Raw genomic sequence first — 22,053 nt, forward strand, 5'->3', positions numbered from 1 at the left:
ACTGAGCCACTCTCCATGATGGGCATTCAAATATTTAATGATGAATCAGTGCACTTACATCAGCTGAGAATGCAAAGATATTCCTGCCCATGTTTGACCTGATGCTTGTTCCTTTATTCCCAAACAATTGTAAAAGTACATTTCAAATTGAATTTCACACTGCAGTACATCATGTTCCATTCTGGGGTGCCGGTACAATTTGGAGACTCTTGATATTCACAGCATACATTGCATGTCATTCATAAAGCCAGAGGGGTTCTACCCTGTTTCTAGCCCCTCGCAGTACCATGGCTGAAAGCTCTAGGCAGTGGCCTTTCCCCATTGCACTCTTGTGATGTGGTACATGTAGTATAATGCTTCTTGCCGCCTGCTGTCCTAGCAGACCTGCTGGCAACACTCCCACCTGATTATATACCACTGTGCATTCACTTTTGGGTCCCAATGGTGGGGCAAATCATACACAAGGAATGATGGAGGTATTTTGGATACAGGCATCATGTAAGGCTGTTGCTTAAATGTTCTGAGGGACAGCTCTCTCGACCTTTGACATCCAGAGGTTAATGAGGAGGACTTTGTAGGGTGGGAATGCCTTTTACCCTCTTCGTTTCCTTGCATCAAACTCAGTAATCTGCTGAAACGTCATCAGCGTTATGAAAATAATAAAGAATCAACAAATGAAGAATCCATCAATACAATGACTAGTTAATAATTTTCAAGAGAGTCGTGGCTATTCCCAGTAATAAAACAGATTCTACAGACTACAGATTATCTTGCAGTTTGCTCCACTGAATGGATGGATAAAGCAACATCATTAGGACTGTTAGTGACCTTGCTGGCTTCCACCATGGTGCCTCACTCTCACACTCAGGCCCTCTTCCCTCCTGCTGCAGTTCTCCCTCTACCATTGTTATTGCAGCATGATGGTATCTCATTGTAATGCCATTCTGAGTATGCACAATGCAGTTTTTAACTTTGAATTTTTAGCTTAGATCTAATATAAAAAAAACTAAGGAAAAGAAATCAAAAACATCTCAGTTATGTTGATATCAAATGACTTGGATGATGTTGCAGCTGAACCTCTGGACTTAAATCAATGGTAGTGCAACAGTTGTGAAAATTTTTGTGGTGTTCTATTGCAGCAGAGTAAATGAGGAGCAGATGGTTTTGACAGATATAAGTCGTAAGGCCAGCAAAAAAAGTTGGAAATTTGCCCCCATATCAATGTTAAATCAGTTGTACACAAATTTCCTTTGTGGGGTGGGGGGTAGGAGGAGGAAATGTCATGGCACCAGAGTTTTTAAGTGACGCATTCCAGGAAGTTTGATGTCATTACCACTGGATTTGGAGAAAACTAAAAATATTTAGTGAGCATGAAGCTAGACAATAGACTTGTCACTCAATCTGAAATGATAGAAAATCTTGTTTCATAGCTTGACCGTTTGAAACTTGATAAATGGGGAATATCTCGATTATGCTGTATTAGTAATAAAGTAACTGGAAAACAGAGTGCAGCAACATTATCACCCCCAGATTTCCCATTTAAAATCTAAAATGGGTGAAATAAAGCAAGAGTTATGTAACTTATGAATTTTTAGATTTAATAAGGTAATAATGCAGCAACTCTGATTTGCAGAATTATCACTGTTTAGGTTAAATACTGGAATTGAAGGCAGGAGTTTATTTTGCGTGTTACAGTTATGTGGTTGGGGGGAATGGCTTCCTTCCCCACACCTCTTTTGAGCACAACAGTTTTTTAAATAAAGAATATATGCTTGCTAATTCAATGGATGTTTCAATATTTAAAGTAGTGTGACTTTAAAGGACACACAGATTTTCTTAAGTTTCTGAAAGAAAATGATATTGTACTTAACACGATTTTTAAATAAAGTACTCTGACTCTCATATGTATTCAAAAGTTCACATACGCGCACACAGACACAAGTGTGTTACAGTGGGAAGAGGATAGATTGTGTGTGTGCTGAGAAGAGACATGCACGTGGTACAGTGGTTAGCACTGCTGCCTCACAGCAGCAGGGACCCGGGTTTGATTTCCGCCTTGGGTCACTGTCTGTACAGAGTTTGCATATTCTCCCCATGTCTGCATGGGTTTCCTCTGGGTGCTCCAGTTTCCTCCCACAGTCCAAAAATGTGCAGGTTAGTTTGATTGGCCATCCTAAATTGGCCCTTAGTGTCAGGGGACTAGCTAGGGTAATGCATGGGGATAGGACTTGGCTGGGATTGTGGTCGGTGTAGACTTGATGGGCCGGATGGCCGCCTCCTGCACTGCAGGAATCTATAACCTTTTCATCTTGCACTCAGGACAGATGACAGTAAAAACAACGCTAATTTGTACTGCATGAGAAGAGTGCTGTTTGGTTGACAAGTGGACTTTGATTAGTAGAGCTGTTGCTATGGAGAAGGAACACACTAGGGACCAGTTAACTATCTTAAAGATAATCAGTCAGACTTGCACGTGGTAGAAGGTGCTAGAAGCCACATCTATCCACCTAAATAGCCCCGTTCTTACAGATGGAGCATGTCCACGCATTGCACTCTTGTCAACTAATCAAAAGACTGGGTAACAGCCATTCCCCTGTTTCACTCCCCTTGGCAATTCCTTTATCAGCTGACCTGCCTGGTTTGAATTTGAGCAATAGCTTGGCAGTTAACTGTTTCCTGCTGCATTCTATATAGCAGCACTTCTACCAATTAGAGTTCACTTGCCAACCAATCAGCATTGTTGTTCCCTTTTACTGTTGTAAAGATTACAAGATGAAAAGCTGAGATGGCATATGTCTCTCCTTTTTCAGCTGTGCCCATGTTCTGTACTGTCAAACAGCTATGGATTATGTAGTCTAAATTTCAATAAGTCAGTCGTACACATCGTGTAGATTGATAATTTGGATGGTTTTGGAGTGGGCTCAGTGGTCTTTCTGGATTCAGCAACGAGACAAATTAGAGAGATTGATGATTTATGGAGGCAGCAGCTCCTGCATTGATTCTTAAAACTCTGACTATGGCATGTGGGTGGTCAAGATTACCAGGAAGGATAGAGTTGGAGAGAACCCACTCTGGGTCTTGTTCCTTTGGCAAGTCTCTCCTGCTCTGTGGCCTGGAGAGAAACAGTCTCTCAGAACTCAGAGTTAGATTTCAGTACCTGATTCCCTCTCACCAGCAGCTGTTGAGCCTTGTGAAACTCGTGGAAACGGCCTTCCAGTTACAATAATTACCATCATTACCCTTTGCTTTCTAGCACTGAGCCAATTTTGTGTCTACGTTACTACTTTCCCTGCTTCATTAATAGCCAATGGAATTAAAATGACTGACTTCCAAACCAGTCACTAAGGCAGAAGTAAAATTTACTTCACAAGCGAACCTACGTTATTGAGCTATGACAAACATAGTTCCTGGGCAAATGGTTTTTGGTTCTCCAGATTTATTGATACATATAATTAAGTCTATTGGGATGGGTAATTTAAAACTTGTCATTATGAAGTGAATATGTTTTCTAACCTATATCGACAATTACACATTCAAAGAACAGATTAATGGCTCTTTTGCCACCTATTCTGTGTTTTCATCCAGGTACTAATAACTAACTTCTAATTCATCCTTTTTAACAGACAATGAAGTGTGTGTGTGTGTGTGTGTGTGTGTGTGTGTGTGTGTGTGTGTGTGTGTGTGTAAGCAATACAGTTAGCTATTAAAGAACAAAGAGTACAGCACAGGGATGGACCCTTTGGCTCTCTAAGCTTGTACAGATCATGATGCCCTAACTAAACTTACAAAGTGTGTATCCCTCTCTATTCATGCATTCATCCAGATGCCTCTTAAATGTTGCTAATGTGCCTGTTTTCTCCTCTGGCAGCATGTTCCAGACACCCATCACTTCGTGTGGAGAAACGTCCCCAGCACATCTCCCTTAAACTTGCCCTCCCCACCTTGAACCTGTGCCCCCTTGTAATTTACACTTCCACTCTATGAAAAAGCCTCTGACTATCCACACTGTCTATGCCTTTTGTTGTTTTGCCAATCTCTGTCAGGTCTCCCCTCAGCCTTCATCTTTTCAGTGAAAACAATCCTTGTTTATTCAGCTTTTCCTCATAGCCAACATCCTGCTGAATCTTTGCACTCTCTCCAAAGCTAGCATGTCCTTCTGGTAGTGTGGTGAATAGAGCTACACAACACTCCAAATGTGGCCTAACTAAAGGTTTGTATAGCTGGACCGTGATTTCCAAAATCTTGTACTGAATGCCCTAGCTGATGAAGGCAAGTGTACTATATGCTGCCTTTATCACCTTGGCCACCTGTGTTGCCACTTTTGGGGAACTGTGGACCTGCACACCCAGATCCCTCTATATGTTAATATTCATTTACAGTATAATTCACATCTAAATGTGATACCTCAATGCAGCACTTCACGTTTGTCCAGAATAAACTCCATCTGTCATTTTGTGTCCAAGTTTCCAATCTGTCTATATCCTGTTGCATCCTCTGACAATCTGCAACTCCACCAATCTTCATGTCATCCGCAAATGTACTAATCAGATCCCCTGCATTTTTCTCCAGATCCTTTATATATACTACAAACAACAGAGGTCCCAGCACTGATCCCTGTGGAACGTCACTAGCTACAGATTTCCATTTAGGAAAAATACTCTTCCACCACTATTGTCTTCTATAACCAAGCCAGTTCTGTATCCATGTGGCCAGCCCACCCTGAGCCCCATGTGATTTTAGTTTTTGTACCAATTTGCCATGTGGGACCTTGTCAAACACCTTACTAAAATCCATTAAAAAAAAAAGTACCCACAGTCCTTCCCTCATCAATTATCTTTGTCACCTCTTCGAAAAACTCAATCAAGTTGTTAGGTGATGACCTTCCCCATACGAAACCATGATGTCTGTCACTAACTTGTCCATTTTCTTCCAAATGGTATGTGTATGATGAATGTCAGTAATTAATTATTAGTGAAAGACTTAAAAAAAAATTCTTACAAATTATAGAGAATCACGAGAAAGAAACTGTGACATAATTTTTAAAATGTTAAAAGCTGAGGACAGTGTCAAAGAACAACACAGCACGGGAAACAGACCCTTCGGCCCAACGAGCCCGCGCCGCCATTTCAACATTGTGAATCCCCTCTTCCACCCATGACCCTTGTCATGTGTTCTTCCATCTGTGGACAAGGACTGGAAACCTTCCATGTCCCTGCTGCTGATTCACTGGCAGGTGAGGGAAGAATTCTGTGTGAGGGCCAAAAATTGTTCCTACTCAGTGTGAATTCCTGCAGATCTTCCATTGGTGCCCACCATAGTGGATCGGGAAATCTGCTGGAGGCCAGTGTGAAACTTATTTGCATCTCACTTAAGGGATGAAGATGAACGCTCAGTCACCAATGCCTGATTCTCCGTGGCGGCAGCAGCTGGAAAACCCCAGAGGTGCAAAACACATCTGGAACAATGTAGTGTGCAAATATTGGGACTTGCTTGGCGATGCCTCCAGTGCTCAAAATGGAGGCCAATGGCTCCCTTGGGCACCCAGCAACACAACAGTGGGTGGTAAGAGCATCTGCAGCTGGACCTTCCAGATTTGTGCCCTGAAAGGAGTCCAACTTCCAGCCTCAGTGTTCCTGGGGAACCATCTTTCTCCTTCAGTAATTGGTCAGTGGTGTTTGGAGCCTTTGCAATATGGCATCCAGATAGGTTGGTGGATTATGCGCCATTGGGCCTGCCGTGCTGCAGAATATGGTACAAAACATCTGGTTGCTTAATTCATGAGGTTGGATCTTCCGGATTTGGCGTGTTTTCCTGCCAGCTTCCACAGTGGGGAAACACTCCACATTCCCACCCCTGTCACTGGGCTTGGAATTCTCCCATCTGGGGGCCATATCCTATGGCTGGAATGGAAATGTGGAATGTTCCCACCTGCAGAGACTGCTGGGAAAACATGCCATTTTTTTTTTCGTCCCGACCTTATTAATTACACAACTGGGAATTTTGTGCCATATTCTGTAATGGGTGGGTTTGATGGAATGTAATCCATCAAGCTATTTGGGTGATAGCGAAAAGACATTCAACGTCATTGACCCATTATTGAAGAATGAAGGTGGACCTCCTGAAAATATGCATTCTGGAAGGTGAAAACTCCCGAGGAAAAATCATGAATGTCTACAAAAATTCTAAGGCTGGAAGATGGACCCCATCCAGGAGAATGAAGTCAAAGGTGTATCTGCTTCCGCCACCCCCGTCATTCTATTCTGTGGTGTTCTGGGGTTCAGGATGGCCATTGGGCATCATTCAGGTGAGTCTCACTATCTGCATGCCATGTTGTTTTCAGACATATTTTGCACTGCTATGTTTTCCTGAAAAGTGCTGCAGAGAATTGGGCACGGGTGATCAGATCTTCATCTGCATTTCATCAACAGGATGCTAATCATCTTGTAATGGCCTTCAGCGGGTTTCTTGTTCTGCCTTGGTGTGCACCAGTGGAAGATCCCGCGGAAATTCATGCTTGTATAAATCCAACTTTTGACCCATCAAATTCTTTTCTCTCTTTCCCACCGTGGAAGAATTCCCCTGGAATCTTCCATCTACTGAAAGAAAGATGCATAGAGATAGATCTTGACAGTGTAGCTTAGCTCAGAATGGCTGATAGTGAGTTGACGGGTTGTGTTACACCTATTGAAGATTTACTCCATGTTTTACAGTGTCTCAAGATCCCGCCCTCCTACTCCGAACAGTGACTCCGAATTGGTCAATAAGCCATCAGAACGAGGAATGAACAGATTAAACACAGAAATGCACTGGGCGTGGGGCGAACTCCCTCAAACTAGCAAGGTATCTACAAAGGTGTTAAATAATAGCATTATGAACATACACAAATTTATATTTAATTCCTGAGAACATAAAAACGTCAGTATCAAATGACAAAGCCATTTGACATCTGGTCTAATAGGTACTGTGTACGCTATATACTGTTGTAGAATCATAGGACTGAATCTTAAGTGGGGGAGGGAATTTCTTGCCTCCCTGGAGTAAAGTGGGTGCCACAGTGATGTACACGCAACAAGGCTGCCCTGTTGCAATACCACGCTGAGGCTAGCCTTAAGCAGGTGATCATCGGACTTCCATACCCCTTGAGAGCTGGCAGTCAATTTGATCGGCAAGCAGCATCAGAGCTCAGTGGGCACTGCCAGGGCTGCAAGGAGGTCCACGTAGAGGAGTGATGGATCCTGAATTAAGGTAGGTGCTGGGCTTTTATGGTGTGAAAGGATCTGGCAGCTTTAGGGAGAAGGATGGGGTGGCAGATCTGGAGGGGCCAGGCTGGGAGAAACAAGCGTTTTCCTGACTCAGCCCACCCCCAGAATAAACACCTCCATTCCTTCCTGCCTCTTTCTCCCCATAAAGTTATTTAAAGCTGACCTTGTGAATCTTGCCCACTGTTTTGTATTGCGGCAGTGTGTTATTTGGATCAGTTGGCTCATTAGCAAACTTAAATTGCCTTTTTTACTTTTAACTGGTAGATGGAGCTGCCAATTTCACTGCCTGCCTGCCAGGGCACCCGGGTGGAGGTGAGCTAACCACCCATCACATTTAAATGTCACATTTTAATCTGTTTGAAATACTGCCTCATGGTGCCAGAGACCTGGGTTTGATTCCCAGCCATGTGGAGTCTGCAACCCCCACCCCTATCTGAGTGAGTTTCCCCCAGCTGCTCCAATTTCCTACCAAAGTTCAAAGATGTGCTGGTTAGGTTGATCAGCCATGCTAAGTTGACCCTTTTTTTTTGCGGGGGTGGTGTATTAACAGGGTAAATATGTGGAATTATGAGAATAGGGCCTGGGTGGGGTTGTGGTTGGTGCAGACTTGATGGGCTGAATGGCCTCCATCTGCACTGTAGGGATCTATGAACAGCACTAATTGCTGACACAATAGGAACCAGTAGTACTTCTGTCTTTTGGAATGGCTCTTGTCTCCATAAATGATCTACGTATTTCTTCAAAAATCTGTACTGCACTCACACTTCATAGGACAGTGACCCTGTTCTGAGCACAATTCTTGGGCTGACATGGCTCACTTACAAAAACTGGATTGTCTATCTCAAATCATCTTTCCACTTTTGAGAAATCGTGGTACCTTTTACCGGTAAGTATGCCTTGCCCCCATTCTACCTGCCAGATTTGGAACTACCAAACTCACCCTGGTTTTTGAGCATCGATCCACCAGCAGGAGCTACTCCAGTAGTGGTATATGGGCTGGTTCTTTCGGCTCACAGGAACTGTGCTGTCTTGATTTCTTGTGACACAGGTGAACGTTTCTTTGTTCCAGCCTCGCATCTGAACTGCGCGCTCAGCCAGCCCATTGGGTGAGGGATGGTAAGGTGCAGTTCAGATATGCTTTATTCCATTAAATGTTATGCATTTCTGGAATTCGGCACCCATTCCATTGTCCGAGATAAGTACTTTGATATATCGTGGGTGGTAAAACATTGGCGTGGTTTCTCAACCGTGGTGTATGAAGTTGTGAACGTCATTTAAATTCCTCCATCCATTTCGAATGGGTGTCCCTTCACAAAAGGGATATTGCGCTCATAAGCAGGCCAACATAATCTACATGAACTTTCACCCAGGGCTAAACCTGGTCCTTCCCAAGGGTGCAAGGGGACTGTAGCTGACACTGGTCACATTGCTTAACCACTTTTTTCAATATCAGCATCTGTGCCAGGCCACCAAATGTAGCATCTTGCTAACATGGTCATCTTTGACACGCCCCAATGGGCATTATGCAGTTCTTCAAGCAGTAACTCTTCCTGGTATCGGGATGACTACTCTTGCTCGCCTCGCATCTTCCCAACTAAACTCCTCTTTCCTGAGCTGCTGAGGTTTTATTTCCTCTGAAGTATCCTCATTCTGCCATCCATACATTATTACATGTTTAATCTTCAACTTTGAGATTTGAATGTGTTTTCATGCAGCCATATGAGGTGTTCCTCATCCTTGTGAAGTTCTCTTATTAAACACTTATCGGACATTGGACAATTTTAGTAATGTTTTGATATGGATAAGTGCAACAAGTGTTAATAATCCCCAATCTTTTTTCCAGCTTGTTACTCATCCAAAAACGGAAGAACTTAACAGGGTGAACGTCACTCCATCAGTGAACATCACTCCATCAGGAAGCACTCACTTCAGAGTGATTGAGAGTGCCCCCATTGTAAACTCACATGATAATTCATCGACTCCCCCTCCACTAGTGAAACCCGAGCCTTTAGCAGTAAAAGAAATTGCGTCTCAATCTCTCAGCAATTTTACACACAGTGCAGAAAGCTTTGAACCCTCAGCGGCTCCGTTGGTGACCGAAACTGGAGAATTGAACCATTCTGGCAATCCAATCAAGCAAGTCAACAAAACCGATTCCCCAAATAAGAGGAAAGGTAAGAGTTTCTGAAGTGGCATCGCTGAGTGCTACGAATGGCGTGATTGTACAGCTTAATTTTTCATGAAAAAAGAAGTACTCTGAAGGGGGGCACATGTAAACGTTAAATAAAATTCTGAGGATATGAAAAATGCCAAAAAACCTACATAGGTCTGGTAGCATCTGTGGAGAAACAGTTAACGTTTCTGTTCCATATGACACTACTTCAGACCTGAGGATGGATAGATAATGTAATTTTATACTGTTGATATTTATTGTTTATAAATGTTGAATACATTGGTCCTGAAATCTTCCAAACCAACAGAAAAAACATGACTCGAGTAGAAATGAGTCTACATAAGTTTCACCCTGGTGCTAGAAATATTGAAAATCCACGGGTAAGTCCAAGATCTGAATCATTTGCATCAGATTTTAGTAGTTCTGCCTAAAGAGCATTGGGGCTACTGTTCACTGAATCCTGAAAGCACATTTGCAAGATATTTCTTCTTGAGTCTCAGTGGGTTCCCCTCTGCAGCTCCCCCTATAGGGGGACACATTGAATAGCAGATGAAATATAAAATAAGCTGCCAGAACTGTGAAATGTGGATAATGCTGCCGGCAGCTGGAATAACGGTTCATTCACAGAAACCTGACCAAGCAAAGCCCAGAATAACCAGCCAGAAAAAAGAACTGGAGCCATGTCAAAGCCCCTCTCAAAATATGTGGCAAAAATTTGAGGCTGCATCTTTACTCATGAACTATATTCCCTTGCAGGCCTTTTTAAAAGGGTGAGAGGCCTGGTTTTCAACTTTCCTACGTTCAATTGCGAGGATTTTTTATATTTTTGTAGCTCCCAAAACATATTGTTTCTATTGTATATTTTCTGACCGAATGAGTAGTTTCTTTCTTCTGTACAATTTCCTGTCATCTTTTCCCTGCTGTTCCCCAAGTTTTTTTTCTCTCATGTATCCAAATTGCAATGAATTCCTCTGAAGTGCCTCTTGTTTAGACAAAGAAGTATAGAAGATAAGAGGAGGCCATTTGGCCCTTTTGAGCCTGCTCCGCCATTCATCATAATCATGGCTGATCGTCCAACTCAATAGCCTAATCCTGTTTTCTTTGCCATAACCTTTTTGATCCTGTTTACCCCAAGTGCTACATCTAGCTGCTTCTTGAATACATTCAATGTATTGGCATCATCTACTTCCTGTAGTAATGAATTTCACAGGCCACCACTCTGTACTAAATGGTCTATCCTGTATCCTCAGACTGTGACTCCTAGTTCTGGACATCCCCACCATTGGGAACGTCCTTCTTGCATCTACCTAATGTAGTCCTGTTGGAATTTTATAAGTCTCCATGACACACACGTGCGCACACACACACAGCACTTCCCCACCCCGCCCAATTGTCTGAATTCCAGCAAAAACGATCCTAGTCAATTTCTCATACATCAGTACTGCCATCCCTGGAATCAGCCTGGTGGGTCTAAGTAAGTGGGGCAAGTTAGCGTAATTGGTGGCTAACTGGGGCATTACCTGAGTATTGAAACTGTCCTGCCATGTCTTTACTTGTGTCAATCTGTTGGTAAAACAACAGATTTGAAAATGACAATACTGTAGTCCAGAATAAATCTTCAGTTTTTTTTATTCCTTTTTTGCATTCTCCAGATAAACGCAGTCGTCATCTGGGCACTGATGGCGTCTACCTCGACGATATCACTGAGATGAATCCTGAAGTTGCAGCACTTTATTTTCCAAAATGGTAATTTCCGTGAAGTTGTAGATTTTCATTTGAAGCTCTGCTAGTGATAGACAGTAAATTAGAAAGTATCCCAACGCACTTAAAGTTCTGATATTGTTTCCTCTACAGTGAAAACAGCACAGGTAGTCGGAATTGGTCTGAAAATGGAGCACATTCTGAAAATCAGTCACCGCAGACTGTAAGCAGCTCTGGAATGGACAGTGGAGTTGACACCTTCTCTGACACTATTGGGGACCTCCCAACCATTGCCATTTCACTCTGTGGTGGGCTTAATGACTACAAAGAAATAACAAAAGGTAAAAATTCTGTACCTGTGCTTGTCACAAAAGTAGACACAGAGCAAGCCCCAATCTATTTAATAGCACATATGCTGCAACAGCCAATGACTTTTTTTTCCTAATTGTCATGCCAGTTGTAAGTTAATTTTGGAACAACTGTGGTTAAATCTGTTAATGGACGAATGTCCATCAATCATGCTTATGATGTAGGTGTGATTAGTCACCAGCATCTAAGACACATCTTTTACTATTAATTTGCTTTTATGTCTAATAAGTGAGAACACCTAAGTACAATCAGGCATTTTTCTAGTTTAGTTTGGATGCATTTCATTAACTTACAGTAAACAGGTCATGATCTGTATCAGTTCTCTTTTTTTTGCTGGAGGAGATTGAACAGTCGCAGAGGAAGTGTGGAAGAGACTCCCGTTAAAAGTAGTTAATGTGCATAAATGTTAACTCCTTTGGGAGAGCTAGACACATATCCTGTAAAGAGCATGCTTAAAGTTATAAACAATATCTTCAGACCATGATATGCAGTGATTAATGATATATGATGGGTGTTAAGCAGATGGGATTACAAAAGCATCTGTGGATTGCATCTGTTTAAATTTGAAGAGTGTAGTTCGTACAATTAGATTATTGGATTGGCAATTTCACGAATTGCTTTGGGGGGGGGGAGGGGCGGTCTTTCGGGTCACTAATTGCTTTAGGAGAACAGGAAAATATTTTGGAGATTTACCTTGTGGGTTTTAGATGTCATTATTCACCTCCCACAAGAAATTAAATAAACTTTTATAGGAAGGAACAGTATGATTCAGCAAGATTAATTCCGAATTGGAACTTCATTTGCTGTTAAAACATGGTTTCCTTTATTCTCCATCTAGAATCCCATCTGCCGGTACATATATGGTGGCCTTAAATGCACAGTGCAATTTTCAATGCAATGGGATTCAGCTTGTGATGAGAGGTGTGACGAGTCAAATCAGTCTTTTCTTGTTCCATGGGGAGAATGAGGTTTTACCTCTTAAAAGGGAAGAAATGGTAGTTTTTTTTTTAGTGAGTTTGCTGAGCTCAGCCTAGGCCTGATGAATTCAAGTCCACAATAGCATGTTGTGCAAAATTCAGAATTAAGTGTTATGAATTACAAAGAAGATCTGTTAGGGGAAACCAGAGAGATGATTGCTGTGAAAATGAAAGCAGTGCACAGATGCAGTAGGGGATTATTTTCCATGATCATAACAGACTGGAGGGAGCTTCCTTCTGCAATAAACTTGTGTAACCTATGATTTGATGATGCTGAAACCTACATTTAAAAAAAAGTGAAACCATGCTTTCGTTCATTGCTGGAAAATTCTACAAACTTATTGTTTTTAAAAAAGATGAATAAATTATGGTACAAAAAAATTATTTTGAGAATTCTGCCTTTCCTTGACAATTTTGTATTCAAATTGATAGCATCTCCCATTTTACAGGTTGTATTTTCTATTGCATTATTGTTTGGCAATTTTCTTTTTCTTATAAATTTTGGTTTCATACAAATGAATTTTAACTGTCAAAATACAGCAGGAGAACAGAGTGAGGTGTCTTGGAGATCGCTTGTGAGGTTGTTCGTCTCAATTTATATCGGTGACTCCATGCAAATTTGAAGATGATACCAAACTAGGACAAACGATGATTTTAGCGAAGCTGACAGATTGCAAAATAAGATACAAGTGGGCAGAACAATGAGATTAAATTCACAGTGAATGAATATGAAGTACAGGGTGTAGGAAGGTTGGCATCACACAATCAACAAAGGATATTGAAAGAGCTAAGGATTAAACAGCATAAAACCTGGGAATCTTAGTAAATTTATTGTGCAGCATGTCCAACAAATGCTGAACATCAGTTAATATAGCCAGCAAAATATATAACTGAAACAGTAACATATGACTATGCTACCTTTATAATCTAAAGATGTGTGGGTTAGGTTGATTTGGCCATGCTAAATTGACTCTAGTGTCAGGAGGATTAGCAGGGTAAATGAGGGTTATGGGAAAAGGGCCAGGGTGCGATTGTGCTTGGTACAGACTTGATGGGCTGAGTGGCCGCCTTCTGTAACATAGGGATTCTATGATTTGGAGCAAGTCCTTTTTCAGCCTGTACTTTCAGGCCACCCCCTGATGACTTGTATTTTGGCAACCACAAATGGATAAGGGAGGATCCAAGTATGAAAGGAAGAGTGAAGATGATTTGGGGGCTGATTCCTGATGTTAGAGGTGTGAGCTATGAGCACAGATGGGAGAATCTTGGGTTTTTTCAGTCTTGCAAAGCTGGTCTTTGAGATTTACGTGATTGAAAATTGTACAGGTAAATTGAAAATTACTGTAAATATGTGACTAGGAAAAGCATTAATGGACTCGAACTAATTAAATGTCAGTTTATGGCTTGTATCAGGGAGCTCTTTCACTGTGTCCTGGACACTTGGATTAGAATCCCAAATGGAGTTAGTCAAGGCAAAACTTTCAAATTGTTTAAAGAAAGTTGCACTGGGCAAAATGAGGGATCTTCCTGCATAGGTGACCAAATATGGGCTGAATGGCCTTCATATTTTGATTTCTATTCTTACAGAACAATTTGTGCAGCACTCGGTCACGTATCAACAGTTTGCAGAGAATCCAGGAATCATTGATGACCCCAATCTAGTTGTGAAGATTGGAAGCAAGTAAGTGCAATATAATGGACAGTTTGAGAAACCCAAGTGGAGAATTGTAACTATATTATAGTTTGTAAGTGGATTCTGTAGCAGTTTCAAGTTTGGTGATTAATTAGAAGCAGATTTCAATGTTTAATATTTGTATGGATTCTTTACTATGCCAACATCATAGGCAAATGCTTTGCAAGCGATTCATCATAGAATCCCTACAGTGCAGAAGGAAGCCATTTGGCCCATTGAGTCTAACACTCTGATTTTCTGATAGTGTCTTACCCAGGCCCCCACCCCTCTATCCTAACTACACATTTACCAATCCACCTAACTAGCACAGCTTTGGACTGAGAGGAAAGCGGAGCACCTGAAGGAAATGCATGCAGGCGTGGAGAATGTGCAAACTCCACACAGACGGTGACCCACAGCTGGAATTGAACCCGTGTACCTGGCTCTGAGGCAGCAGTGCTAACCATGGTGCCCCCATTTCAATTCAAAAGGAACACTGAAAAAAGAATCAGTTGATTGTATATTTACCTGATATTTTTGCCCAATGATTAGCACTTTTTACAGCTTGTGTTTTTAACTATATTTTTCACAAACCAGAAAGATAGCTAGGTCAGTGTTCGGAAGTGTGTAGTTTCTCTGATCTCTCATCTACTGTGCCTTGTACTGCTTTCTGATTTTAAAAAAAACCCTACATTTAGTTCATACTTTAACTTTAGCAAAACAATGCAGAAACTTGATTCTGTTATATATCCTGTAATTTTTAATATGCTGGTGCTAAATGCTAATGGTATGTTAGTCATATTATTAAGGTTGAGGACATACAGGTGGAAGGCATTGGTCAAGTACTTTGGCCTGAATTTCATGCTCCCCAGCCAGGGGTGGGGGATTGGCCACCAGCTCTCCTTGAGGTGGGAGGTGCTGTTGTGTGAGGGGCAGAAGTCTTGGCTGCAGTCAGTTGCAGTCCATTTGATTGTGAAATGGTTGTGGGGAGTTAGTGGGAATGATCCTGAAAAAGTGTATAATGAAAGCTATCAAAAGAGCGTAAACAGAGACCGCTGGTACACTGGGTGTCAGTTTGAGAGGAGACAGATTTTCTTTTTATATATTATTATCACAAGTAGACTTAGACTCACATTAACACTGCAATGAAGTTATTGTGAAAATCCCCGAGTTGCCACACTGTGGTGCCTTTTCGGGTACACCTGAAGGAGAAATTAACATGGCTAAAGCACCTAACCAGCACATCTTTCAGACTGTGGGAGAAAACCAGAGCACCCAGAGGAAACGCGTGCAGACACGGGGAGATCACGCACAGTCTACACAGACAGTGACCCAAGCTGGGAATCAAACCTGGCTCCCTGGTGAGGCAGCAGGATTAGCAACTGTGCTGCACCTAATATACTCTGCAAATAAATTTAGTGTTAAATAAAACATTGGCCTTAGATTTCCTACTTTATCATCTGAATATTAGACATTAACAGCAGACAGGCTTGCTAATTGACTTTCTTCATAGTACTGTACATATAATTGCATCTTATGATTCAGCCATATACTTCGTTTACTGGAAGATATATGACACGAAGTTGTATTTATGTAGCAGCTGTAATGCAGTAAGACATTCCACATGTTTCAAATTGAACACAAGTATATTGAAGATTAATCAACTTGCTGTGATATTAATGATTTTTCATCTCTTGGCAAAATCTAGGTACTATAACTGGTCAACAGCTGCTCCTATGCTTCTAGCTGTGCAGACATTCCAGAAACCATTGCCAAAGGTGAGTTAACACTTAAATGGCAAATGGTTTGGCAAAGGGACCACGATTGTCTAATACGTAGGGGATTTAAATTTGAAAAAAACAATATTCAGTTTTATCCAAATACGCTGGGCTGGTTCTGCACAATGGGCAATATAATATGTCACGTTATGTGCTAAAATCATAACGTGGGAATTGTTCTGAGTTGTACACATACTTGGCATGTTTAAATTTAATTGGCCATATCACCAGTACTCTATGGCTGGCTGGGAGGAAGCAAGCTGAATGTGCGAGACAGCATGTTTTATGAAATGCAGATTTCAGTAGCTCTATGAAGTTTTGAAATTTGGGTTGTAGAGATCGGCTATCCAATGATTTAATCCATCCCCTAGTCTTAAGGATGCGGGGGGGCTGAAAGTATGTAATTACAATGAGTGTTGGCCACTGCAAATGCTGCTAGACCTTCCAGAATTGAATGGAAATTCCCTAATCTGCATTCCTCTGGTAGAGACTGGACATCTACAGGTGTTTAATAGGTAGCGAATAGAAGGAGCGGAGAAGAGGAAACAGCAGGAATTGCAGCTTAGGTCACCTTCCCGCAGGGTTGCTTCCACTAACAGCCCAGGTGATGGTGGGATTATGCGAGCCTACGTTTAGTTAGCAAAGTCCTGTGAGATCAAGCCCTAATCTCAGGGCTGGACCTTCATGTGAGCCACACTTCTGGTTAAATTTGAATATTAAAAATGGAGTAGAGAGAATTTTAAGATTGATCTCTGCATTCTGTTCTTGGAATAGAAAGCAGAGATCAAATGTGTTATAAAAGCAACCTGAGCAGCATCTGTAGAGAGATGGAAAATAGAATTAATGTTTCAGGCTGACATTGCATCAGAACTGGGAACGTCTTGCTTTGCCTCTAATGGGCCAACCTAGAGCAAGAGGTCACAGGTATAGATTGTGAGGCAGTGGATTTAAAACTGAGATGAGGAGGAACTACTTCTTGCAGAGGATGGTGAATTTGTGGAACTCACTGTCCCATAGTGCGGTGGAGTCTGAATCATATAATGGTTTCATGAGATATAAACACATCCAATAAAAAGAGGGATATGTGGAATAGGTGGGGAGGTGGATTTGAGACCAGGGAGAGATCAGCTATGATCTGATTGAATGGCAGTGCAAGCTCGAAGGGCTAAATTTGCCTACTTCTGCGTCTAAATCCAATGTGTCCTTCCCAGCCCTTGTGGTAGCTACTTCATGCCAGTGCTGGTGACGTGGAGCTAATGTGCCAGCTTGTTAGGACTTCTAACCTTCTTGCTGGTGCACTCCCATGTGATGAAGACTGTTGCCGCACTGGACCTCCAGTGACAAAATCTAGACCAATACATTAACCAGTTATATACACCAATGCACACAGTAAATATGTGCATGGGTTATATGAGGTTACTTGCATACATCTTAGCAAAAAGAAAAGTCGTGGAGCCCTTGCAGCACAGGAGGTGGCCTTGAGGAGAAAATAAATTCCCATTGAAAATATAAACTTGTGTGAGATAACATTCAAGCTTTATTCTGTAGTATTATTTAGAAATTTTAGATCGTTTTCAAAAAAAACTATGCACAAATTTCTTGTCAAATGCTATTTCTCATATCTGAAGTATAAAAGTTTGTTTATGTATTTCTAAACCAACCTTTTTCTCTTTCCCTCTTTTTCTTTATTTTTCTTTTGTGATGATTTTGAATTTGTTTTAAAAACCATTCAAGTACTCATGCCTCAGTTTCCTCCATTCGCTATTTGACATTGCAGCATTTTGGTTTGCGAAGATTAGTTTTGTGCCAACAGTATGTTTTATTATTGCTTCTTACACCTAGAAAACAGCATCTTGTGTAAATGTTTAGGTTCAGTTTTTTTTATTCCATTAGTTACTTTTGTACATTTACAACAGGTAACTGTGGAAAATCTAATTAAGGAAAAGATGCCCAAGAAAGGTGGCAGATGGTGGTTCTCATGGCGTGGAAGGAGCAACAAAGTGAAAGTGGTATGTTAATAATAACCTTCTTGTAATATTATTGTGTAGACAGGGTGTAATATCATTGTAATGTGATAGCCCTTCAGTCCATTTGCAACATATGTTTATTTGGATGACACGTTCTAAGAAAGGAATTCATTTTGAGATTAGCTGAGGTTGAGAAACCAGCCAGTTTTAACACTTGTGTATGAAATTCTTCTCACATTTCTGTCTTGTGGTGCATTCCTGTGCCCTGTTGTTGGCTACATGCTAACTATTATTGATGGTGCACCTTCCTTTTTGGGTGTCAGATCAGAAACCCCAAACTAGACTAGACCCTAACGATTTTTCTCTTTTTGGCATTAATGTGGGGAAGGGATGTTTTACTCTGAGTGATTCTACTGAAAAACCACAGATGTAAAAAAAAAAATTGAAACCAGCTTTATTCATAACAGTTTAAATGTACCTCTGATAAAATGAAACAGGTTAACTCTTAACTGTGGAAAGACCTTTTAAATATGAAAGGAAACAACTTTTAACTACTGACTTATCAGTATTCAGTTCCAATCAAGCAATATTTCTATCAATCAACCTAAACCTCACTCTAAAATTAGTTAGCATATTCAGGCATACTTGGGGGCACAGTGGTTAGCACTGCTGCTTCAGTGCCAGGGATCTGGGTTTGATTCCCAGCTTGGGTCACTGTTTGTGCAGAGACTGTGAATTCTCCCTGTTTCCTCCAGGTACTCTAGTTTCCTCCCACAGTCTGAAAGACATGCTCTTTTTTTAGATTAAACATGCTAAATTCTCCCTCACTGTACCTGACCAGGTGCTGGAGTGTGGCAGTTGGGGGGATTTTCACAGTACCTCCATTGCATTGTTAACATAAGCCTACCAATGGCATTAATAAATAGACTTCTCCTTGGGAAATCACCTTGGAGCTTTCAGAGAGAGCATCCAGGCTTCTGTCTTTAACCAGCTGAGTCAGCAACTATCCTTGAAATGAAAATGAATCTCCTTTTTCTGCTAACTGTAAGCCTAACTCCTCACATTTCTAGTATCACCTGACTCTGTCCCTGTATACCTAACATTTCTTTAATCAGAAGCACCCAATTAAGTTGCTTGCTAAATAAGCACTTGCATGACTTAAATGAATAATTATCCTGTTTTCTCATCTGCTGCATTCCTACCAGGCAAACTGAATCTGTAGGAAAATAATGCATCTTAAATAACCCCACCCGATAGACACAAAAGATATCAAAATAGCTAACACAGTATCATCACACCCTGAATCTTTCTCCTGTTTTGTTTTTTTTTGAATCCCTGGCCTTAATCAGCAGCATAGTGGTTAGCACTGCTGCTAGGGATCTGGGTTCAATTCCCAGCTGAGGTTACTGTATGGAGTTTGCACATTCTTCCCATGTCTGCATGGGCTTCCTCTGGGTGCTTCGGTTTTTTTTTTGCTGATTAGGTGGATTGGCCATGCTAAATTGCCTCTTAGTATCAGGGAGACTAGCTAGATTAAGTGCATGGGGTTAGTGGAATAGGGTCTGGGTGGCTTTTGTGGTTGGTACAGACTTGGTGGGCCGAATGGCCTTGTTCAGCTCTGGAGGATTCTGTGAAATCTTCCTTGTCTGAGGTATGTGGAAATTTCCACACCAGCCATCCTGCATTTGTTAATTCCTCCTTGCTTTTTGATTAGTGGGCAGCATAGAGTGACTTTAAGGAGAAGGTGTGTACATAAGGGGACAGCAGGGATGTGAGGAATATCAATGGGGATATTATTTGTGATAAGGGGAAGAGGACTGGAGTAGAAATGGATGACTGGGTGTTCCGTTTTAAGTCTGCATTTTTCACAGGCAGTTACTGTGGGCTACTGTTGAAACTAGGATAGAGAAAGATACATTGCCGTCACCTTGCATTTTAGGGTTGAATTTCCTTTGCTTTGGTCCGCTGCCTGGGTCATTGTGCAACGGATGTTGGTGATCTCCATTCCCTATTTAGCTTCTGAAAAGGTTTAGCAAAGATGTCAGGGTAAGGGAATTCTAGGAATGCATTTCCTTTCCCTTAGCCTTACCCACTTTGATATCAGGATTCATGTTTAGACGAGCAGCCATTCTCTCCAGCACAGCCACATGTGCAGATCAGCAGATTCTGAGGAGAGACCTGGTGTTTGCGTTAGAATTCTGGCCCCCTCCCTGACTTGTGCAGCTTGATAGTTGCCAGGGCAGAGTATTGTTCGCCTTGCCTCATTGACTTCAGGTAAAATTTAAAGGCTGTGAGGTTTGGTCCTATCTATATTTTGTGTAAATTATTCAAGTGAAGCTAATATTGAGTGCAAACTCTTCAGAGGGTATGTAAAATTATAATGGTGGGATCATGCTGTGCTGTTGTTGTGCTTTGGACACCTGTTTCCATGTAGCTACCACAGCAGCAGAAGGCTGCTGATGTTTAAGGGGAAAGACTGCAGATGGAGGATGAACACTAGCAGCTCTGACCCCACAGGGCCCAGCTTTAGACTGTCCCACCTCAAGCTGGCTGGCTGTCAGGGAATCTCAAAGCAACTTATGAAGGGATAAAGAGAGATGCTGTCATCTTGAGAGACCACAAGGGATCTGTGTTCTGTGGAATCACTGCTGTTGCCCTGGAGTAGTGCCGCAACAATCTTAACCTGTTGGAGAGTAGATTGATGTGCTGAGAGCCTCTTGGTATCCATAGCCATGGTGGCAGCAGTCTGAGCACGGTTCTGCCATTGACGGAAGGAGTTTGTGCTGAGTGGAAGCTGTGACAACCATCATCAGCCGTATCCATTATACTGGGTGTGTTGATGGAGGTGGGCGCCTACTTCATATGGAGAGAGCAGGCTCCAAACTCTGCTCTCTGCCTGACACCAAGTTGATGTTACTTGACATTGTGTGCAGGCTTTGCAAAGGAGCAGTTATTTAGTTGTGTATGCCGACCGACCACCTTTCTGTAATAAAAACAGAACATTCTGGAAATGCCCAGCAGGTCATGCGATATCTGTGGAGAGAAGAAACACAGTTAACGTTTCAGGTTAACATTTCAGATCCTTCTACAGATCTTCTGGTTGGTCCATCAGAGTCCTCAGCTGACCTCTGAACAACATTGCCTTCTGGCGGGTTGACACCTGCACTACCCTTTTCCCCCTACTCTAGCTTCTGTGCAGTTATATTCGATGGATTGGATTTTCCAGCACTTCCCATCAGTGGGATCTTCCAGTCCCACTGAAGGTGATTCCCTGCAGGAGGTTCCTTGGTGGCAGGATGGGAGAGCTACACAGAATGCCATAGATACTGGTGGGACCAGAAACTGTCATGTGTTAATTATGGCTTTTCTGGGATTATCCAATTTAACCTCAGCATTGTATAAAGCCTGAAGTTATTGTATTAAATTAAACAGAATTCTAATTTTTCTATTTGCAACTGGCAGTTCTGGGTTCAAAATCCAAGCAAGCTATCTTTTCTGACTACGTTATGCAGATATCTTGATTAGATTTGGATCATGTTCTAGCCCAGCCCAGTTTTGTTCTTCAATGAAAATGTATTCAATGTCAGTTAATGGACTGGCATCATTTCCGCCTGGGTGAAGCCTGAATCTCTTGTGCGTCAAAACAAAGTGGCCGTTTTTCCTGTTGAATTTACTTATGATCAATACTGGCACAAGTCCAGTTTCTGCAAATAGACTGAATCAATATGCTTGGAGAATAACCTGCAATGCATAAACTACAGGGATTGAGCAGTGCTTTAATATCACAAAAATAACTTGGCGTTGTTCAATGCATATCAATGTTCGGTGTTAGTTCAGCATGGAAATGACTTTATGCCTCTTGATGGATATGACCACGGTATAATTAGTACCCTCATTGAAAGAAAAAACGTAATGTACAGAAGCTGGCTACTAGTCGCCTATCTTAGTAAAGGGGGTGGAGCAAATTGACACAGCTTATAAAATAGATGATTTTTAACTTGCTTACATTTGCCTCTAAATGTAGGTTTCCATTAATTTGATTGGGATTGACTCTTTGCATTTTAATCATCTCCTAACCTAGGCGTAACTCTATTGTTCTGTTTGCCAGACATTATAGTTCATATGTTTTGGAGATACAGCTTTTAAATTTGAAT

At 41.6% G+C, this 22,053-nt stretch overlaps 1 protein-coding gene across 5 annotated transcripts in view; it reads left to right on the forward strand.

The window, feature by feature from the left end:
* The window catches only part of lpin1a (lipin 1a), a 131,508-nt gene that overhangs the window by 83,534 nt on the left and 25,921 nt on the right, over positions 1–22,053 (forward strand). For all 5 annotated transcript variants that reach the window (XR_013887000.1, XM_080192169.1, XM_080192171.1 and 2 more), the window contains 7 exons: positions 6,711–6,840; positions 9,106–9,436; positions 11,088–11,181; positions 11,290–11,477; positions 14,070–14,163; positions 15,863–15,932; positions 17,849–17,941. Coding sequence is in view for 4 of the 5 variants with exons in the window: in XM_080192169.1 (XP_080048295.1) it covers positions 6,711–6,840; positions 9,106–9,436; positions 11,088–11,181; positions 11,290–11,477; positions 14,070–14,163; positions 15,863–15,932; positions 17,849–17,941 (1,000 nt within the window). In the remaining variant the exon portion in view is untranslated. The remainder of the gene's footprint in view (positions 1–6,710; positions 6,841–9,105; positions 9,437–11,087; positions 11,182–11,289; positions 11,478–14,069; positions 14,164–15,862; positions 15,933–17,848; positions 17,942–22,053) is intronic.

This window comes from Carcharhinus amblyrhynchos, chromosome 7 (assembly GCF_965287045.1).
Source record: "Carcharhinus amblyrhynchos chromosome 7, sCarAmb.v2.hapA, whole genome shotgun sequence".
Taxonomy (NCBI): domain Eukaryota; kingdom Metazoa; phylum Chordata; class Chondrichthyes; order Carcharhiniformes; family Carcharhinidae; genus Carcharhinus; species Carcharhinus amblyrhynchos.